The sequence below is a fragment of the Gasterosteus aculeatus genome, chromosome 11 (assembly GCF_964276395.1).
Source record: "Gasterosteus aculeatus chromosome 11, fGasAcu3.hap1.1, whole genome shotgun sequence".
Taxonomy (NCBI): domain Eukaryota; kingdom Metazoa; phylum Chordata; class Actinopteri; order Perciformes; family Gasterosteidae; genus Gasterosteus; species Gasterosteus aculeatus.
This window is the reverse complement of record NC_135699.1, coordinates 12,226,653-12,246,414: the sequence shown is the minus strand read 5'-3', so window position 1 is coordinate 12,246,414 and position 19,762 is coordinate 12,226,653. Positions and strand designations below refer to the sequence as shown.

Here is a 19,762-nt window from a genome sequence, read left to right as displayed (position 1 = left end):
TGCTTTGATTACTTTCCTGTTTTTCTACACGAGATGGAATTCATGACACCTCGGAGCGACACACTGGAGTTGCCACTCAAAACGCCGATGAATTCTCAGTTACCGGATCATTATGGAGGCATGAAAATGTCTTTTTGGATACGCGTACAATGGTTTCAAGCTTTAAGGAGGCATTCTCGCATTTCTATGACTACACACGCTTGCAGATGGAGCTAAAAAAAAAGAAGAGAAAAAAAAAGAAAGTAATTTCCCACTTTCTCTCGTTGAATTAGTTTTTGGTGAACACATCATAAATCCTATTTGAATCTTTTGAAAGTGTTTACATTTTATTCTAATTACAACCAGAAGTCATGGAGCAAATCAATCACCAGGAGCCGTTTCTCCCCTCCTTGGAAATAACACCTGCCTTCTATCTTCATATGGCAAATCTTCAGCGAATTACACACGGTGCAGACTTCATCTGGCCTGGAGATGAGTGTTAGCATGCCGATTAACGGCCCGCTGGAAAACAATCATGCCAGGGATGCAGATGGGAAATAGACACGAGTCACTGCTGCAGTTTCTCAAATTCTTTCAAAGGAAGAATCCAAGAATTTAACTCATCAAATGGTGCCATTATAAGCGGATACGCAGGGCTGAAAAACAACACACTCGATTATTTTGCCTGATGTACTTCTGATTAAATACCCAACTGTAAAGCTGTTTTAAGCCAACTTTTCTATCTTATATACGTTGTAATATGATTTTAGGCTTTTCACTAGCGAACAAAACACCTGTTGTATCGTTGCAAACAAGTTACACAAACAAAGCAGGACAACATGATCTTAAGTGGAAAGATAAATTTCAACTTTAGGTTGGAGTACAAATTCTGTCTAAAAATATCAATCAGATGGTTAAAAGTATACAGCTGGAGGGATGAAATAAAAAATCCCATTTGCTGAGGTTAACGGAGTTCTTCCAAATAAGAACTGACCATGAGACTGGCTGCCCCCGAAAATATCCATTTGTGTTTTAATTGAATCCGATTCCACACCAGAGATGACCTCTTATCAGCGGGCTGGAGTCGGATTAGAAGTGAAAAGGCTTTCTAGACTCCCAATCGAAGACGAGTGGTACACATGCTATGCAGACCGCGTCCGTTTTCAATTAGCAGTTCAATCTCAATCTAAAGCGTGTCCCTCATCATGAGATTTTACCCGGGCGGGGGAGCAGATGTGGAGGAGAACCGGAATGACTGTCGGGCCCCTCGGGCCGAGCGTCCGACGGCGATGGAGAAAAGATAAAAACCTGTGTGACGGGGACGACGAGGGGCGCGGGAGCGGCTTCATCGTGGGAGGAGAAGCGAAGTTCCGTACGAGCAGGTTTATGTTGACAAACACACGGCAGACAGATGGAGAGAAACGTCGAGGCTCGTACGGACCTGCTGCTCGTATTTCTGTTTGAGTGCCTCAAGCTGCTGGGAGAACTCTTTGGCCTGCTTCTCCCTCAGGGACTTGGAACGAATGAGGTCCTCCTCCACCTTCTCCATCTAGATGCACGGGGAGAATAGAGGCAGGAGAACACACAATAATTCAGCTTTTCATACACAGTTAAATGTTTGTGCTGATGCAATAAAACAATGAAATGGGATTTTTAATGATCTACATTTGGCAAAGAGGACTCAGGCAGAGCAGTGAAGGGCCCCAAAGGCAAAAAGAGGAATCCATGAAATTCTTCAAAAAATAAAAAATAAAAAATAAAAGAGCCCTGGGACAAACCAACCGTCCCACAAATATTAGGTGGACACTTTCCACCTAATATTTGTGCGGCCTTCAACTGGACCAGTGGTTCTCAAATGGGGGAAGGTGCAACCATTTGGTAAAATAAAAGGTGCTCAAGTGGGTATGTGAGTATAAATTAAAAAAATGAATGAGCATCCAGTCAAAAGTACCAGGATGGTTCTACCCAACCTGCCACATGCCACCTGTCAATCAAGAAGAGCTTGATCACAGGTGTGGCCTCGCTGGCATCAAGACTCCTCAAAGAGGAACGAGCTTCTCACCAAAATGTAAATGCAAAAGCACTCGGTTCAATGCAACGTAGACACTGATTGCACAGCGCTGTGGATTATATATTGTTTCCTGTTAATGAACAGCCATCTGATGCGTGTCATCTGATCTTAATGATATTACTATTACAGCACGTCTGTGTATTGAAAAATCAAATCAAACTATGACATTATAATAGGCTTCAATTATGAAAAATACTATTGTTACTGCTATTTATCCAAACCAGTGCTGCCTACCACTTTCATATTTGCTTTACAGGTGACAAAAGTGAGGAACTTACTGTAGGGACATTGTATCTTTGCTATGCTGTGTGTAAACGCTGAAAGTGTTGTGATTAATCTATTTAAAATGCTGAAGCCTCCTCTGAACTAAGCACGCAGATTTGATTCCGGGCAGTGCTTCTCCCCCCCACCCAATCCAGAACAGTCCTTTTAAGAGCACTCAGTAAAACTCAGTCTGCAGATAAAGAGAGGATGAAGAGATGGAGGGATGGAGGAAGGAAAAGAGTAAAGAAATTCTTCGGCGCCTTTAAAGCCTTCGCAGGATAAATGTAATGGAGCAAAGAAGGGTGGGAGGATGACAGGGATGCAGAAGAGACTGCTGCTCTCTCGGCTTTGATGTGGGCTGAGGATAAAGTCAAATCGGGATGCCAGGGGTGTGATGGGAGAGAGCATGGGATGGAAAAACGAGAACAGGAAAAGAGAGGAGGAGAAAGATGAGGGGAAAATCCCGCACTTCAGACATTTTCCGAGCACCGAGGGAGGATGATATCACTTCCCGCCCTGTTTAAAAAACAACAACAACATGCATTTGAGAAGCAGAAACAACCAAGGAAGGAGACCAAAGTTCCGTCTGTCAACAACACGTTGTAGTTAGAGTGCCATTTTCCATAAGATCTTGGCTCCAGAGTTGTCAATACGACAACGATTTTGGAATTCTCTCCAGTGGGAGGAAGAGGGTGGGAGGGGGGGGGGGGGGGTCAAAGGTTGCCGTGTGTGCCCACAAAGCAATCAGGCACAATCGACGCCCACGCAAAGCGCTTTTCCTTCAGTAGGACTTGTGTGGACTCATTTTGCACAAAAACGTCACTAATCAGAGACGAAAACTCATCTCGGTGTGACCTCGTCAATACAACACACACACACACACACACACACACACGCACACACAGACGTGCGGAGGAATTCCAGCGCAGCCAGCGCGGCGCCCTGTTGCATCTGTGGTCAGGCTGTGTCTCTGCAACCGCAAAAATGTGTGTGTGTGTGTGTGTGCGCTGATTGTCTCGGTTACTGCTTGTCAAACAGCTCACTCTCTTTGTGGTGGAGCTGAAGCTGAAAGGGAGCCGGCTACAAGTGCATCTGTATTTGCCACTCAACAGGAAACCAAACATGTGCTAATGTGCGTTGTGATTAGAGGCCGATGGAAAGCATGCATACCTGTGATGGGAAACAGCTGTGCATGAGTACTACGCGTTGGCTAATATACTACCGATGCCTGTGTGTGTGTGTGTGTGTGTGTGTGTCAGACCTGGAGATTCATGTTCGCGTAGGTCTTCTCAGCGCTGAGCTCCACCTGCTTCTTGAACTGCTCCAGGGCCGCGTCCGCCTGCTGGAGCTGCTGCCGTTGGCTCTCTCTGGCCCGGTCCAGCTGGCTCTCCATCTCCCTTTGAACCACAAACACAGCCACAAAGAGAACGGATGAGGAAATCCATGAGCGCTATGACAAGGAAGCGGGGATTAATGGGGGCTTTTTTAATTTTTTTTTAAACCAAAGTAAAAGAGAAGAGAGGAGTAGTTCAGTTTGTTACAAGCCGCCACCATATGTGTCGGCCATGGTGGCAAAAATGCCGTCCCGGGGACCCCGACTCTCATAGTAACCGTGCAAGTAAGCCAAGGACGGCAAATGTGGGGGTCACAGAGTCGCAGGAGGAGGAAGCGCGACATCACACACACACGGTAGTAACAAGCAGCAGACGGACAAAAAGAACGGAGCAAAGCAATGTTATTTTTTTGTACATTTTAAATGAATGTGAATTCACCTGCTTAAACATACAGTGAAACTGAGATCATATACTCATGTCCTGAGACTGAAATGTGTACCTCATAGTTAAATGAGTGTTAGTGTTGCAAAAAAAGATTTGAGGTGTGTGTTCTTGTGTGTGTGTGCGCGTCTCTCGGGCGCCCTTTGTAAGTTAACGCTCATTAAATGTTTAATTATTCCCCACAGACAGACCAGCGGGAAGGAGAATGGAGGTTTGGCCGGAGGGGGCGGGCTTTAAACCACAATTACAACATGCCCATGGCGGGCGGAGGAGGAGAAGGTGGAGGAGGACGGCACATATTCTCCACACATTTATCTCCATTTGACAACGCAGGATCGGCAAGTGTGTGTGTGTGTGTGTATGTGTGTGTCTTGTGTCTATGTTTTACAATTCATAAGGGGCACGGCTCATTAACACAGTGATGAAAGCATAGCGGGCAGTACTGAGAACACACGTGCACCATACAAAAACAAAACCGCATCAGCAGAAATAACAAGTCTTTGCCGGAGCGTACACACACACACACACACACACATTCTCAAATTATCAAGATAGAACATCAAACAAGCAGACAAAAAAAGAAGTCAGTGGAGAGGAACAGAAATATGAGAAAAAGCAAGAGAAGAAGCAGAGGACTGAGAAAGGAATGTGCAAGCTTTCTCTCCTCTTTATAGTCTTCTGTCGCTTTGTAATTTTGGTCTCTCTCATGTCGGACATCAAACGACAAAGAATCTTTTTTCTCTCTCTCTCTCACAATTTTGTGTACTCTGTAATTATTAATCAGTCTTGTTGCACGACTGCCTTCCGGGCTCAGACAGACACAAAAGGTTCGAAGGAGACTAAAGATGGAAAAAGACAGAGGAAGGGAGGAAAAGAGGATGTCACAGAAATAGCAAACTTAAAAAAAAAAAAAACTTCCAAGGCAGAGCCGAAATGAATGTGTGTGTATATACACACACTCACACACTCTTTGTGCGACTGACAACTCGAGGAAATAACTACGTCTCAGCTGGAGCTGGAGGAGCCTCAGAGGACACGGAAAGGTTTTCTCCTCCCGACCCCAAGCCGGCAGGTGAAAACATGGCACCTTTCGGGCCCTCCCTATGAGAATAACTGCCTGCGTGGGCGTGGTCACAAGACAGAGGTAGACAGCGTGTCACCGTCAATAACAGAGCACTGACGGTGAGATGAGAGGACCGAGAAAAGGGAGAAAAAAAAAAAAGGAGTCAGGGAGGCCAGGCGGGCAGAAGCGGCGAGGGTAGAGGAAGGACAGGGGTGCCAGCGCCAGGGCGGCCCCCGTTGGCTTTAAATGGATCTCTGGTTGGAAAAGTGGAAGGAGACGAGGATCAAATTAAAGATGTGCCTTTCGCTAAAGAGGAAGTCCTCCCATCCCTCAATGCCCAAACGGCGGTTTAAAGTGGATGAAGGGAAGGAGGCGAGGAGAGAGAAGAGTGTTTGTGCTTCACGGGGTGAAGGAGCTTCCGCCACCCGGCCGCCTGGCAGGCGGGCAGGAGGGCTGCTGGGATGCCGGCGTTTTCCCCGGACTGCCCGAACCACACACTGCTGGATATAAGGAGACAAGGAACCTACTGTACATGGACATTTACATAAACGTACTGTATGTGCAAGAGTGCACATTAAAGTCAATGCACACAAAAGGCAACTGTAATTGCTGATGCAAACATTATTTTCACGCGAGTGGAGTATTTAAGAACGTTATGGGCTGTGATGTGGTTGGAGCAGCGGATGGAAAAGACTGACAAACAGACTTGAATGCACGCTTGCATGCGGATGACTCCCGCGTAGGAAGAGTGTGTGTGTGTGTGTGTGTGTGTGTGCACGTGGTGTGTGTGTGCGCGCATCTGCTTCTGTGAGCTCATCCAAACGGAATGATAACGAATCCACAGACACATCAAAGGGCCTGTGAAAAAAAAGAGAGAAAAAAAAAGGAGCACATAAAGGAGAGAAAATGCAAAACTGAAATATTCAGCGCCCTGTGAAGAAAAATAAAACACGCTTGGTTTTCATTCCCGGTGAAAGAGAAAAAGGGGGGGTGGGGAGAACAAAACCAACAAAAAAAAAGGCAGAAACAACAGACGAAGAATAAGAGACAGACCACAAATAAGCAAAGACACAAGAGTGAACAGCACAAGGACAAGATATTAAAACCAGAGAGAGAATGAAATGTAGAAAACCGCTTCATGGCTGGAAAACAGCCTGCAAATGTGGCCTGTTTATGAACAGGATTTCATCTCAAGATATAAAAGCAAATCCGTCTCCCACACTGGCATCACGGCTTGCCAGTCATCAGTCACCAGCCTCTCTCAAAAACTAACATCACACAATTACTTATTCTTAGATAACTATTTATACCGTTCCTGTCGACTTACAGTGGAACAATGAACCAGTCAGAAACAGAAACCCTTAAGAAAACTCTTAAGATCACCAACACCACATTCCTGGTTCCATTTGGTCTATGTAATGTTTGTTTTTTTAACAATTTGTAAAAGATGGTCTTTTTATTTTTATTTTTTTTTTACTATCTTGAGATAATTTCAAAAGAAATGCATAGCTTAGCTACATTTGAAAGGAAGGTTGGGTGTATTGGATCACGGATGCTGAAGCGGGAGGGGCTTAGCGCGGTGGTCATTCATCGACACACGCGATGACGCTGATGCTCTCCGCTGGCAACAGCACCAGGGGTGAGGGAGTGACTTTCCCTCCTGTTAGGGTGTCGAAGCCACCTAAACACCCTAATGAGTATGGGGAGATTTAACATTTAACATTTACATTATTTTTTATAACAACTTTGTTACCGCCAAACATTATCCTTGGAAAAGTTATTGCATGAATGTACATCAATTTCTCTCTAAATGTTTGAAAAAGTGACATGTGAATATTGTCGTGCTTTTTCGTGTTGCATATGATAATGCTAAATGTAGCAAAACTGCGCAGGATTTTAGAACGTGCAACATATTACAAACGGCGCCCCATAAGTGAGCAGTGTGGGTGCATAAACACGTGGGCGTACAAAAAAAACAAAACATAGTGCATTTCTGTCTCACATTTTAAAACAGCTCAGTTCTGGTATTTGATATTTCTTTACTAGAGGGGGAGAGAGCTTACTCATGGTTTGGAACGTGCTTTTTCTTCCTTCCGCCGTGCATTTAGATGCTATTTGGATTCATGAATTATGCAGACGGCAGCACAACGCTAAATCAACTAGGCACGAGTCCCTGCAGTAAACATACTCTATTTGCATATCCCAAACATGGAAGCTCGTTATTGAGACAATGAAAGCCCTAAAGACAATCCCACCCGATTGAGTTGTTTCAGTGCATGAATTAACCGTAATAATACTGTCAGTGCGCGTTTGCAAGTGAACTGGTTCCATGAAATAAACGTCATATTTGGTTAAGTGTGACAATCACGTTGAGATTGTGAGGAATTTAATGACGTTACATCATGATATGCAAATGTCCAAAACTCAATCAGGCGATCACATATTAAGGGATGCGAGACTGACGGGACAAATTAGAGCCGTCAGGGTAGCTAATAACTTATGTGCCTCATTATCTGTCCATTAAATTCAATATTCACAGACATACTGACAACACTTGCGGCTAGGGTTGTCACGATACGAACATGATGACTTCAACACAATGCCTGCCATGAATACAATATACCACAAATACGATACGGTTATATTTACCTACTATAGTAATAAATAAAACATCTGATGTAACCTTTTTTAACCTGCTTGTTCCTGCCCAACTTTTTCAGCACTTAACAAATGGCATTAATATTAGAGATTAATATATTAAGATATCAATGAAAACCACATGGTGCCGACAGGGCATTTACATGGCTATGTAACGTAGCCAAAGTAGTTCCATATACGTCCCTGTGCTGGGAAGCCCCGCCTCCTCGCAGTCAATGCATGCAGGCCGCATGCCGGGGAGCGGAGCAGTCCTCGCGCGCTAGTTCTAAAGACGTATCAATACAAAAAATATGCAAAATCCGTCAAAATCGTCTATTAACGTACGGGTACCGCAGAGGAAGCACCTTTTGTTGGGTTCAGGCAACAGAACCCGTCCTCCCCGTGTGAGCTTCTGCCGTCTTTGTACACATACACATTCATCTCTCGGGACATCAGCGATTCACTGCATGTTATCTTTTTGTTGCCGTAGCTACGAGTGCTGAATGCGAGCAGCCTCCATCAAAGCACAGAGAAGCACAAACTACGGTTAGTTCCTCTGCTCTCTCAGGATGCCATTACACCACTACTTCTGTGCACTAGAAACACCTTTTTGCCCAAAAGGTCAAACCTCTGCATTTACGTGTACATTCACACGTTGTCAGCTCCGTCGTATCGAACTGGCCCCTTACACACCTCCATACCCCCCCCAATCCCAGCGGTTGCCATGGGAGTAAATATCGAGCCCCGGTGAAGCTCTTCAATAGTCGGGATCCGTTCCTCCACCTGCTCCTCAACACTGACTCTGCTGCCACGGGTCCCTCTCAGGACAACCCGCACCCCTCCTTCCCTGCCGTCATGGGAGAGGAATGCGCAGAAAGATAAGACCACTTCAAAGACAGACAGACGGACGGACCCACCCACGGATGGTTTTGCATGTGCACACACACAAACTAACATGAAAGCCTGGTGGATTCATCCCACACCTTTGAGGGCCCGAGGTGGCCCTATCTCATGGCAGCATGTGGGAAGGCGTGTACACAAACACTACCAACGGCACCCGGGCCAGACCATTAAGAGCTGAAGAACCGTGACCCTTCGTCACCACAACGATTGTGTCAAGAGCCGATCCCTAAATCAAACAGCGACTTCCTTTCAGGCACCTTTACAAAAAAACAATACAACATTTAAACAATGGGAGAACTGCAGGGATTTTTAATTTGAGATCCTGACTGGAGGAGAGAGAGAGAGAGTTGTAAATGCGACACACAACGACTCGTCCCTTCCTATAAGGTGGAGGGGGGGCGAGGGGGGGGGGCCACGCTCTCCGCTCAAAGTGAGTCAGAAGTGGCTGCTGAGACGCGGTCAGGGCACCTGGGCAGCCCTGTGGTTTTAATAGAGCCGGCTCGGGGGGCCAAGCAGTAGGAAGCGGGACCGGAACGGATGAAAAAATGTGTGCGATGGCGTCTTCGTGGGCAGGCTGTCATACCGCTCTGCTTTAAATATTCTGATGATTTCCCGATGTTTTTATACTTTGGATTTGGAGGTCATTGTTGAATAACGCAGGAAAGCTGTTCCTCAGATGAGCGCCCCCCCGCCCCTCCCCCTCCCTCTGTGGTGCATCTCTCCACCTCTATGCTAATGCCCTGAAATGATCTGAGGCTCATTGCAATGAAAGAAATGGGGAGAAACTTGTTCTCTTCGCAGCTTTGTTGTTGTTGCTATAGTAACACAGACATAGATCTGAAATTGAGACAGCGATGCTCATTTGCATGGCAGGACAGCGTGATGGAAATAAAGAGTGGGCGTAAACCGTGGAAAGGAAAGGGGTGTGGTTACAGCTCTATGTGCTGGACATAAACAACCATAACATAAACTAACAGACACGTTCATCCTCAGTCCTATAAAGGACACGGCAAAACGGATTTTATAAAGCCGAGTTTGTGGGTCAACACTCATCATAACACAGCGCACATACCACGCAGTATCTGGAGGGCATGTCGAGCGGTACGACTCGTTTAATTTCATCACCCATCTTCACACAGACACACCCCTGCATGCGGCCTTTGAAGTTCCCCTGGATCCCCTCTAAAGGCCATCAGTGTTGTCACGACGACGGGCAGGTAGACATCAAACTGCTGATTGTGTGCGTGCGTGTGTGCGGCGTCTGAGTACTTAATTAGCCGAGAGCCCGACGGGCTACTTGCAGTGTTTAGCACTAAACGGGGAAATGGCTGTCTCGTTACTGATACCAACAACAAGGGATAATTCATGCACAAACGGATCTGCCTGCTGCGTTTAAGCTTGTCCTCTGTTGCCGAGCTGAGGATGACAAACGCAAACAATATGCAGGCACAACCATCAATGTCCCTTTGCCATCTTGATGCGGCAAACCGAATGCCACAAAATTGCAAAATGACTTTCCCCCATTGTTTCCCACAGACGGAAACCCAAAAAAGGGAGAGCAATGACAACCCCCGTCCTGCAGCTTCATGCACGAGCTCTCCTCGCTTTATAGAGGGACACTTTAAGTCTTTGGTTGACACGCAAAGTGTTTATTAGGGACCTGAGGAGGAAAAATAAGAATAAATACAGCCACGCTCAGCCGGTTACGGTTCGGACCCAGCGGCTCTGCGGCTGCTGTCGCACTGGGACAAAGAGGGGACAACTTCTCAAGGAGGCTGAAGGCACCGGGACCCACCCTGGCTGCGTATAACCGGGGGCCAGGAGTCGTGTTTGTTTGGCCAGTTCGTCAGGTGAACTGTAATCTGCTTGACACCCAGCACCAGGGCCCCGTACGGCACTGGTTGTTTCCTGTTAAAGTCTTTGATTGAGAGGACTTCTCTCTGCTGTTTTTTTTTTTAAGACCTTCAATTCATGCACACTGTTAGTAGGATCAAAGGCTCCAAATCACGAGACAAACAACTCTCCAATAAGTGAAGGCTCAAATGTTGTGTTAATGTTGGCTTGTATGTATGACCCGATACGTAACGGCCTGCTTGTTGCTTCATCTGTCACGGCAATAAATAAATAAATGCCGGATGAACGCTGAGACATGGGAAATACGCCACATCTATCTCACTTAAGTTCAGCTTTAACGGCGTTCACTGTGACCCTTGAACTCACCACCACAGCAATTACCACTTGTACCTGAGTGCATCTTCAAGTTTGGCCATCTTCCTCTTCCCTTCAGTTCTCTCTTTCTCTGCTTCATTTTGGATTTCCAAAACCTAAAGTGAGAGAGGGAGAGAGAGAGGTGGAGGTGGAGGTGAGTGCACATGCAGACACCATCAAACATCACTCAACAGAACTCCCGTGTCTGTGACCGTGTGCATCTGGCCTCGTCTCTTCTCTCCATCACCCCATCAAAAGTACCGTGTGAGCCCCTCAGAGGGGCCTCTCACTCTGGACCTGTGGCAGCCATATGGGCCCCGGTTACATCCAGATACTCTGGTCTGTGTCATGTGTCTCAGTCGGGGAGGGGGAATCTTTCCCGGCGGGAAAAAGCACCGACTGACGAAAAAAAACACACACGCAAAACTCCTGACGTTCTTTCAGAGAAGCCTAAATGAAATCCTCCCCGACCCTGAATTGCACAAAGGCCCGCTAAGTTCTTGCAGGTGTCTCAGCCAAGAGGGGCCCCCGTCTACTGGGGGTAACGGCCCTGCCGCAACTATGGCACTTTGAAGATGACCCAGGTGCAGCAGGTCTTTAAAAACTAAACTTTCACCTTACGTGAAGTCTGGCTCGGACCGGTCTGGTCTGGCTCAGGTTTCTAAGACCGGTCTCTTCGCTGGGCGGTTTACAGCTGCTCCGTGGCTTTGAAGACGGTCCCCCAAAAGTAAAAAGGCAATTAAGTGCAGGCCCAGCGAACACTGACAGTTACTTCAATGGGGGAAATGACTCCTTTGAACGCGCTTGTTTGGCTCTACAAAGTTTATTCCGATTTTCTTAGAACTTCTCAACTTTCGTCGCTTTAGAACTTTTATGCTAAATGACGCTTCTTGCCCCTTTCTTCTTTGCCCAGTCCTTCATCTACTCGTTAATCACTGCCCTGATTTTACGAGACCAGACATTAAAGCGGGGGGGGGGACGAAAAAGGAACGCGCGACTACGGCCTTTGATCTCCACTTGACCGTAATAGCTGCGTCCAGGGCTGTTTCAACGCGACGACAGCGGATCGGAGGTCTTTCCCCCCCCCTCACGCTACCTTCTTCTCACAGTCGATCCGCACTTTGTCCGTTTCCAGCTGAAACTGCGTCTCTTGATCCTGGAAGGAAGCAGGTGAAAGATACACATTGAATGCCCTCGTGCTGCCACAGTTACAAATAGAGAAGAAGGTACGCATTAAAAACGTACCTTGACTTGTTGATGGCTTCGGCTTTGAGTGTCCGAGAGCTGCTGCTTGAGCGCCGCAACCGTTTTCTCCAAGTCGCCCATCACCTCGGAGGACTGGAGGAGAGGAACATCGAGGAAACTGATCAAAACCTCACCGGTACCAATGCATCTTTTGGAGAGAGAGAGAGAAAGAGCGGTCGAGACGATCTAGGACCTTAGCAGCAGACAGATCGTGTTCCTGATGCAAGCGGCTCAGCTGGGTGTCATAATGGACTCGGAGCTCCTGCTCATGCTGCTCCTTCTCCTTCTGCAGGAGCGCGTTTCTGTGGGGGAGTGGGAGGGGGGGTCAGAGAGCAGGACCGTGTGGTTGGCACAAACGCTGACCCGTTCCCATCAACCCAGTTAAATAACGACAAGGTCCCCGTCCCTTCCCGTGCAGCTCCGTCTGAGCAGTTTTAAAGGATTTCTCAGGTTGATGTGTGATTTAAGACAAACACCGTTTGTTGGCCTCCTGCAGCTCGGTGCTGATGGACACGACGTGAGTCTCCAACTGGGCCTTCTCCTGAGCCATCCGTTGACGCAGCGCGTTGCCCTTCTCCACCTCCGCGGACTGCTGCTTCACCCGCAGCTGCAGCTCGCGCTCCGTCTGCTCCTGGACGGAGGAGAACACAAAACCAAACTTTGTCTGAGAATAGTCGGCGGGGGTTCAGAGGAGACCCAGACAGGTGCGGGGAGAGTGGCGACGTAGCCGACCGCCATCTCGGACTTCACCATCGAGTTATTCTCAGATATTTGGAATGAAAGACGTAGTGACACATTTAAGATATCAAATTTTTTGGTTATGATCCGAAACCAAAACATCTCGTTCGGACCGTCATAGTAATCATATGTGTTATGGCTGAGACCAGATCCCTCCAGTGGAGGGATTTAATCTCATTTAATCCCTCCAGCGGAGCCATAACATATATGATTACCAGCAGTCAGGTTGTTTCATTGGAAAAACGTGAAAAGCTCAAACAGGATTCAAATTTTCAATAAAGACAACCATCAAAGACCAGCCGACGTGCACAGGCTCCTTCCGATTTGATGTCCCCCCCCCCTGCATACATGCGGTTGTCACAGCACGGAATGCCTGATAATGGGCGATGACGGGGGCCCGCTGATTAAAGATGGAGCGCGCCAGTCAATCTAGACGATGACAGCGGCCCAGGCGATGACAGGGGGCGGGAGGGGGGGGCGTGTTTTGGAGCAGAGTACGAGAGCGGCGCCCTGGCGGGACACCCGGTGAGTGACGTTTGTGTAAGCGAGCGGAGGGCTGCCGGGTTAAGGCAACGAAGAAGGAACAAGGGGGCCTGTGTTGTGCCGGGACGCGTGCTGACACACTCGGTGCGGAGAGGGCGCTTGTTCTCATCTCCTGCCAGAGCGCTGAGGCCCGACCCACCTGGGCACACCTGGATGCTCTCAGAGGGAGGGGAGATGGGGGGGGGGGGGGGGGAATCATGTCCCATAATTAGGTGTTTTAGGAGGAGAATTACAGGGTGTGAAGAGCAGGCTCCATGAGGTACGTAACGAGCTCTGCTAACCGTCAAGGGATCGAGAAGGGGACACAAGTCTTTGAAGTCGGGGGGGGGGGGGGACATGTCATTTTGAAAAACTCGTGGATGAACTTTTACTGCTTATCGGTATCTGGGAGACAGCCAGCATCACTCATCTCCTGAGGCTTTGTGTAAGCATGAATGCCGGGTTTTAAACTCCAGCGGGACGGGCGGAGTGAACGAGATCCGCTGACAGGAGACAGGAGGAAGGAAGAAAGTAGTAAAGTAAACTGTGCACTGTCACAAAAATACTAATGGTGCAACGTTTACGCCAGTTTTTCTAATGCTGACGCACAAATACGGTTTTCCAAGGTCGACACATCTTTAAGACAATGGTAACTTTAAGTTGGTCAGACACGGGCGTGACAACAGAAAAAAGAGAGAGGTTTATCCTTCACAGCTCGTCTCTTACCACAAAAGCATATTAATCACATCCCCGCTATGGTTCGGACTACGGACATGCGTGGAAACCGTCTGCAGTTGGGATGGCGCAATAGCTTAGCAGATAGCGGCTTGTCTTTCTTTTCAAACACCTACTCCGTCACCCTGTCGGCTCTGCCCCGAGCAGAGGCAGCGTCCAAAAATAACACCATCTGACATCCACGTAAGCCCCTCTGTGAGCTCTCTGATCTGCGTCGGATAAAAGCCTAACCAGGTAGAGTCGGGCAGGTGGAGAGTCTTCATTTCACCGTTATTCGGGGCGAAAGATGAATCATCCATCGGCGCTTGTCTTGGCTTGCATACTTTAGCGGTGAACCCGAGCGACCTTCTTTTCACGTTGTGTTCTGGGTATGAACCTTTTTTTTTTATTAGCTGCCAGGTCTCCTCCTCACAGTGAGCAGAGGAGAAGTAGTGGCCTGAAACCAAGAGGCAGATCAGATAGACAGTACAAACCTCACGCTCACAGCTCCTGGAGCTACCGGGTCAAATTCGTGGAGGAGTGAATATTCTACAAGTAGATGCTTGTGGCATCATGTAACATGGAACACGGGTCTTCAGGCGGATATCTTCAGCTTGAGCACAGAGAAATATTTATTCTAAAGACGTAAGGTTAGAGAGACACCGACCACCAAACAAGTGTGCCGCCATAACTCGCCTGAAATAAAGTTCACTTTGAACTTCATATAGAAGCCACGTGTGCGTGCGTCTGAGTGTGTGTGTGCGTCGGACCAAACTCACGGCCAACGGACAGCGGCTAATTTCCAGTGACAGGAACTCTTTTCATTCTCTGGGGCCTTGTCTGTCCTGAATTATTAAAAGAGGGGCCTCACCAGCGGCCCTGCACTGTCCTGTGTTTGATGCCTTTTTAATATTGGGCTGCTGACAGATTAAGGCCAGCAGCGATACGCCTGGATGTGTGATACGTATGAGGGTCCCCCCCGCATGCTGACTCTAATAACAGTACTCTTTAGGGGGAGATGTGGTCCGGCGGCCTCTGGTGTTGATGATCCCCCATTAGTGTAATGTGCGCGATCCCACTTAAAACCTGAACCCTTTCATACGACATCAAAGAGACAGTCGCTTTGGGAGGTGTGCGAGAGTGTGTGTGTGTGTTTAATTCACATCAAAGACCTTTATAAAGATGACAGCGGTAAGACACGCGAGTCATTCTCGTCCCAAAGGTTACAGGAAGTCTCCCTTCATTTGAGCCGTGGAGCGACATGGGTGCCCGTTTTACAGACGTCAGTCACGTGCATAAAAACAGGCCGGCGTTTCATGCAAAAAATGCACCCACCATCTCCCCACCCACAATCCTGTCTGTTCCAGTGAAAGTCCGGTGTTTGAAATAATCTGCCCACACCAAGTGCCCCGAACACTTGAATCTCCTACTGCTGCTAGAGACGAATCCCCCTGAACAGCAGCGAGCGAACAGCAGCTCGACCGGCGGGTGGAATAAACATGAGCACTAATCCAAGTTAAATCGAGTTACACGAGGTCTGGGATGAGTTCAAAATGTACCCCTATACACTAAACTGGCTTGAATGCACAGACCCCCGCCCCACGGTACTCACTGCAACCCGGGACCGGGCGATATACTCGGCCTCCATCTGGGCCAGCCGGAGGTTGGTGTCCTCCAGCAGCTCCTGGATGTTCTCCGTGTGTTTCGTCTGCAACTTGAACTTGTCCTGCTCCATCTCGGTCACGGCGGCGTGCAGCTGGCGGGGGCAGAGAAGCACTCTGCGTCAGCCACACATCAGTGTCCCTGGACCTTTGTTCGTTTCATTTTGGCCACCGTCTCTTTTTTTGAATGTTTCTCTAAACACATTTGTTTACGGCCATATTATGTTTTGGTTTCTTTTAATGATCGCATCGATGGGAAAATTGTAGCTCATTGCATGCGAAGTGGTCCTTAGATGAGTAGGTACGTCATTAGGATCTTATTGCGCTCGATTAGCTAGAACCATCAGGAGTAAAAACACCCAGTTGCTCAGTGCAGAGAACATTCATTTTTCAGCGCAAAAAAACCCCACATTAAGTTCAGCATAGCATGACAGAATAAATATAGATTTTTTTCTAAAGAGTACAGCAAAGCTCGGCTGCTTCCGGCCGAGTCTGCCTGACACATCACACGGCCTTCCCCGGGCTCAGGGCTGCAGGACATCCCAACCCTCTCTCCCCCCCCGCCTCCCCGTACCTTCTTCTCCCACTCGTTTCTCAGGGAGTCGGTGCTCTGATCCGACGTCTTCTTCAGCTCAGCGATCAGCTTCTCTCTGCTCTCGCAGGCCGCCTGGGACTCCCGCGTCACACTTTGAACTGTGCAGCGGCGCGCGCACACAAACACAAACACGGGGAGAGCAGTCATACCCCCGAGGCCCTGACCGCTGATGCCCGGGCAGTCAGTCAATGTTAGTACAATGATCATGCATGTGACCCACAATAGCAAAAGAAAGGTAAGGCAAAGATAAAACGAATTTTAAAAATGTAAGATTAGGCAGCACAGCTGGAGAACGTCGCGCTACACCAGCGAGGCCTCTGGTGCAGTTGTATCTTTTTGGGGCTATTTGTTCAGAGTGTTCAGAGACACTACTATAAACATCCTTCCAGTTAACCCCGCAATCCCGTGACCTCTCACCTTTCCTCTCCAGCTTACGGATCGTCTCCTCAGATTCTTTCTGCTTGGCCCGATGGAGGCTCTTAGTCTCCTCGATCTCACCATTCTTTCGGTCCAGAATCTCGGGAGGGAGAGGGAGACATTTTTTTTTTGAATTCACACTAGAATTCATATTGACATTGGTGTTACTCAAACAAACAACAAGGCAGAATAAAACACACATTCGGGCTGAAATGGCAGAAAGTAAGAGTGGTTATATCTCCGTTGACCACCGTCCCAAAGATCATGAGACTTTATCTTTCTAGTATTTTTGTTCTATGCGAGTGCACTTATTTGCCAAACATGTCGGCCTCTCTGTGCGAAAGGGACGGGGGGAGATGAAAGGAGGACGGGGCGATTGGAGCCAAGGTCGCCAAACATTTAGGGACACCATTTCTTCCATTTGTCCAGCCCAGGGGCGCTTGTGTTTTTAAGGTTCCACCGCGCAAGGCGGGGAAACACAGTCGGGGGCCACGGAGAGTGCACTAGAACGTGGGAAATGAAAGCTCTTAGGGGGCTCAATTTAGGCTTTTATAAGACATCCTAATGCATGGGAGCGGAGGGTGCAGGGGGGGGGTCCAACCGGCCATCCGTGACTAACCAGTATCACCAGTGAGAGGAGGGAACTGGAGAAACAAAGAAACTCACCTGCAACATCTGGGAGTTAGAAAGCTAGCATTAATAAATAAATCTACACAACACAGTGAAACTCAACCACGATTCACAACAAAAAATACACAAATGTAATTGAATCCCAATGTCATTAGAATTAGGAATATAGTTATTAACAACCCTTCTGGATTAAACTGTCTCAGATCATTAGCACATCAGAAACACAACATAAAGATGGGTTTCTTTACCGGAGGTTATTCAATCATTTAGATATAAACACAGCACGGATCCACAGTCAGCACGCGCACACACACACACACACACACACACACACACACACACACACACACACACACACTTCTCTCATTACTTTCTCCACAGTGACCAGTAGGCTTTCAGCAACCTATACATTATTCATACAGTAAAGAGACTCATTAAAACTAAACACAGCTTGCCCACCTTCCATCAGGCTCGTCAGAGGGGCTCTGAATCACTTCCCCTTGAAGCCATTAGAGGGAATACTGGGTGAAATTAAATCGGACATAACTTGCAATCTGTATGTAATTAGAGGAAGGGGGAGAGGGGGGAGAGGGGGGGTAGCTGTCATCCTGTCTCTTGTCAAATACAAAGAACCAATGGGCATCTTTAAGTAGAGAGAAAATCAGGACTGTTTAAAAAAAAACCGTCCTTTTCATGAAAAGCTTCTGCGGCAGCAAAGGGAAGTCGCAGCGGGGACGTGACAGATCCCCGTGCGCTTGATCTGCAGCCTAACTGATGGCCACCGAGTGTGAAGTAAACCAGCTCTGCCGCCGTTTCCACCGGCTGACAAAAGGGGCTTTGAAGAGGCGACGATCCGCGGCGCGGGGCCGATGAGGAGAGGAGAGCCGCGCTCTTTTCCTTTTCATTAGCCGGCAAACGGAATCAATTGGCGAGGACGGGCGTCGTAAGGCGGGTTAACTAGTTTTCATGAACACTCACGTTCACAGACCCGACTGTCCACGGGATGAAAGGTCTAATCAGTGGAAAACTCTGTGTGTGTGTGTTTTCTCATTATAAGTGGAAGAGGATTGCTAAACATTTATTTTCGTTATATATCGACTCAGTTTGGGTTTTATACACTTGGTTCATGGTTGCCTGAAGGGATGTGCTAAGCGGAAATAAGCAGAATATTTAGTGTCAAACAAAAGACATCCAGTAGTTTTCGTCATCTAGGCGGTTACGAAAGACTACGGTAAGAACATTGAACTGCAGGACGTCGAATGTGCGTCTGGCTCTCTTTTGCATTCATGATTGATATAAATGAGTCGTAATGAACATATGTCAACAACTTACAGCGTCATCCACGTCTCTGTTATTTCCCCAGAGCCAGATGTATCGTGGCGTGACTTGTGAGGCTGCATAGTTTATACTAGAGTATTTACTAGGATTTAATTATTATTCTTACTTTCTCAACATCTGCATCGTGTCTCTGTTGCATCTTCAACTTCTCCTCCTGGTGCTTGGACTCCAGAAGTTTAATGGTCATCTCAGTCTGGAAACAAAACAGAAAACGTCACACTAAGGGCCGCTGGAGCGCTTCAACGCCTAACTAACTAACTCACAAAAGGAAGGAAGACAAAACATCTGCTTGAATGATTAAATCTTATTAAACTTATTTCAAGGCAGCACAATTAATGCATTTTGTTCTCGGGAGCTAAGCATTGATATCAGTGCAGTAACGAGCGATGTAGAACAAGAAAAAGAAGAGTGTGACAGTATCAGAGAGAACATGAATCTGGATAAAAGAAGATAGTGTGTCCCGTCTTGCACAGAAGCGCAGCTGATGATGAAATAAACCACATTAAAACATTTATCTATGAGAAGCGCTTCAAAAAAAAAAAAAAAAAAGAGACGTGGCGGCGCTTAGATGTATTCAGCGGTGTGTGTTTTTGTGCGTGCGTACATGTCAGTCTGCGGCGAGCGCAACAAAGTGACAGCCAGTGTGCAACTTCCGAGTACACGTCGCGATTAATCACAAAGAGTGGCAGCCTTTGTCGGCGGGGCGGAGGCCCAAAAGTTCAGCGTTGTCGGAGCGGATCTCCTAAAAGCTGGACGGCTTTCAGGTTTTATCAAAACAAGAAAATAATATATATATTCTTCTGGTGGCTTTATACAAAATAATTGTTTAGTTACTCATTATTACTGGAACAATGATCACACCCCTCGGCGTGACGATATTAGTGACAAATATCACATTCTTGTGCCGAGGTCATTACGCGTTTTGCATTCAGCAGCTCTCAGCGAGTGGAGTTTGCCAGACAAAAAGAGCGTGCGTTTATGTGAAAATAAAAGTTTACTCGC

At 47.5% G+C, this 19,762-nt stretch overlaps 1 protein-coding gene across 15 annotated transcripts in view; it reads right to left on the bottom strand.

The window, feature by feature from the left end:
* The window catches only part of cep112 (centrosomal protein 112), a 75,561-nt gene that overhangs the window by 41,471 nt on the left and 14,328 nt on the right, over positions 1–19,762 (bottom strand). For all 15 annotated transcript variants that reach the window (XR_013451323.1, XR_013451322.1, XM_040191793.2 and 12 more), the window contains 11 exons: positions 18,867–18,953; positions 16,793–16,892; positions 16,355–16,473; positions 15,732–15,875; positions 12,622–12,776; positions 12,339–12,447; positions 12,146–12,238; positions 11,997–12,056; positions 10,937–11,016; positions 3,576–3,711; positions 1,421–1,528 (listed from right to left, as the gene is read on the bottom strand). Coding sequence is in view for 13 of the 15 variants with exons in the window: in XM_040191793.2 (XP_040047727.2) it covers positions 1,421–1,528; positions 3,576–3,711; positions 10,937–11,016; positions 11,997–12,056; positions 12,146–12,238; positions 12,339–12,447; positions 12,622–12,776; positions 15,732–15,875; positions 16,355–16,473; positions 16,793–16,892; positions 18,867–18,953 (1,191 nt within the window). In the remaining 2 variants the exon portion in view is untranslated. The remainder of the gene's footprint in view (positions 1–1,420; positions 1,529–3,575; positions 3,712–10,936; positions 11,017–11,996; positions 12,057–12,145; positions 12,239–12,338; positions 12,448–12,621; positions 12,777–15,731; positions 15,876–16,354; positions 16,474–16,792; positions 16,893–18,866; positions 18,954–19,762) is intronic.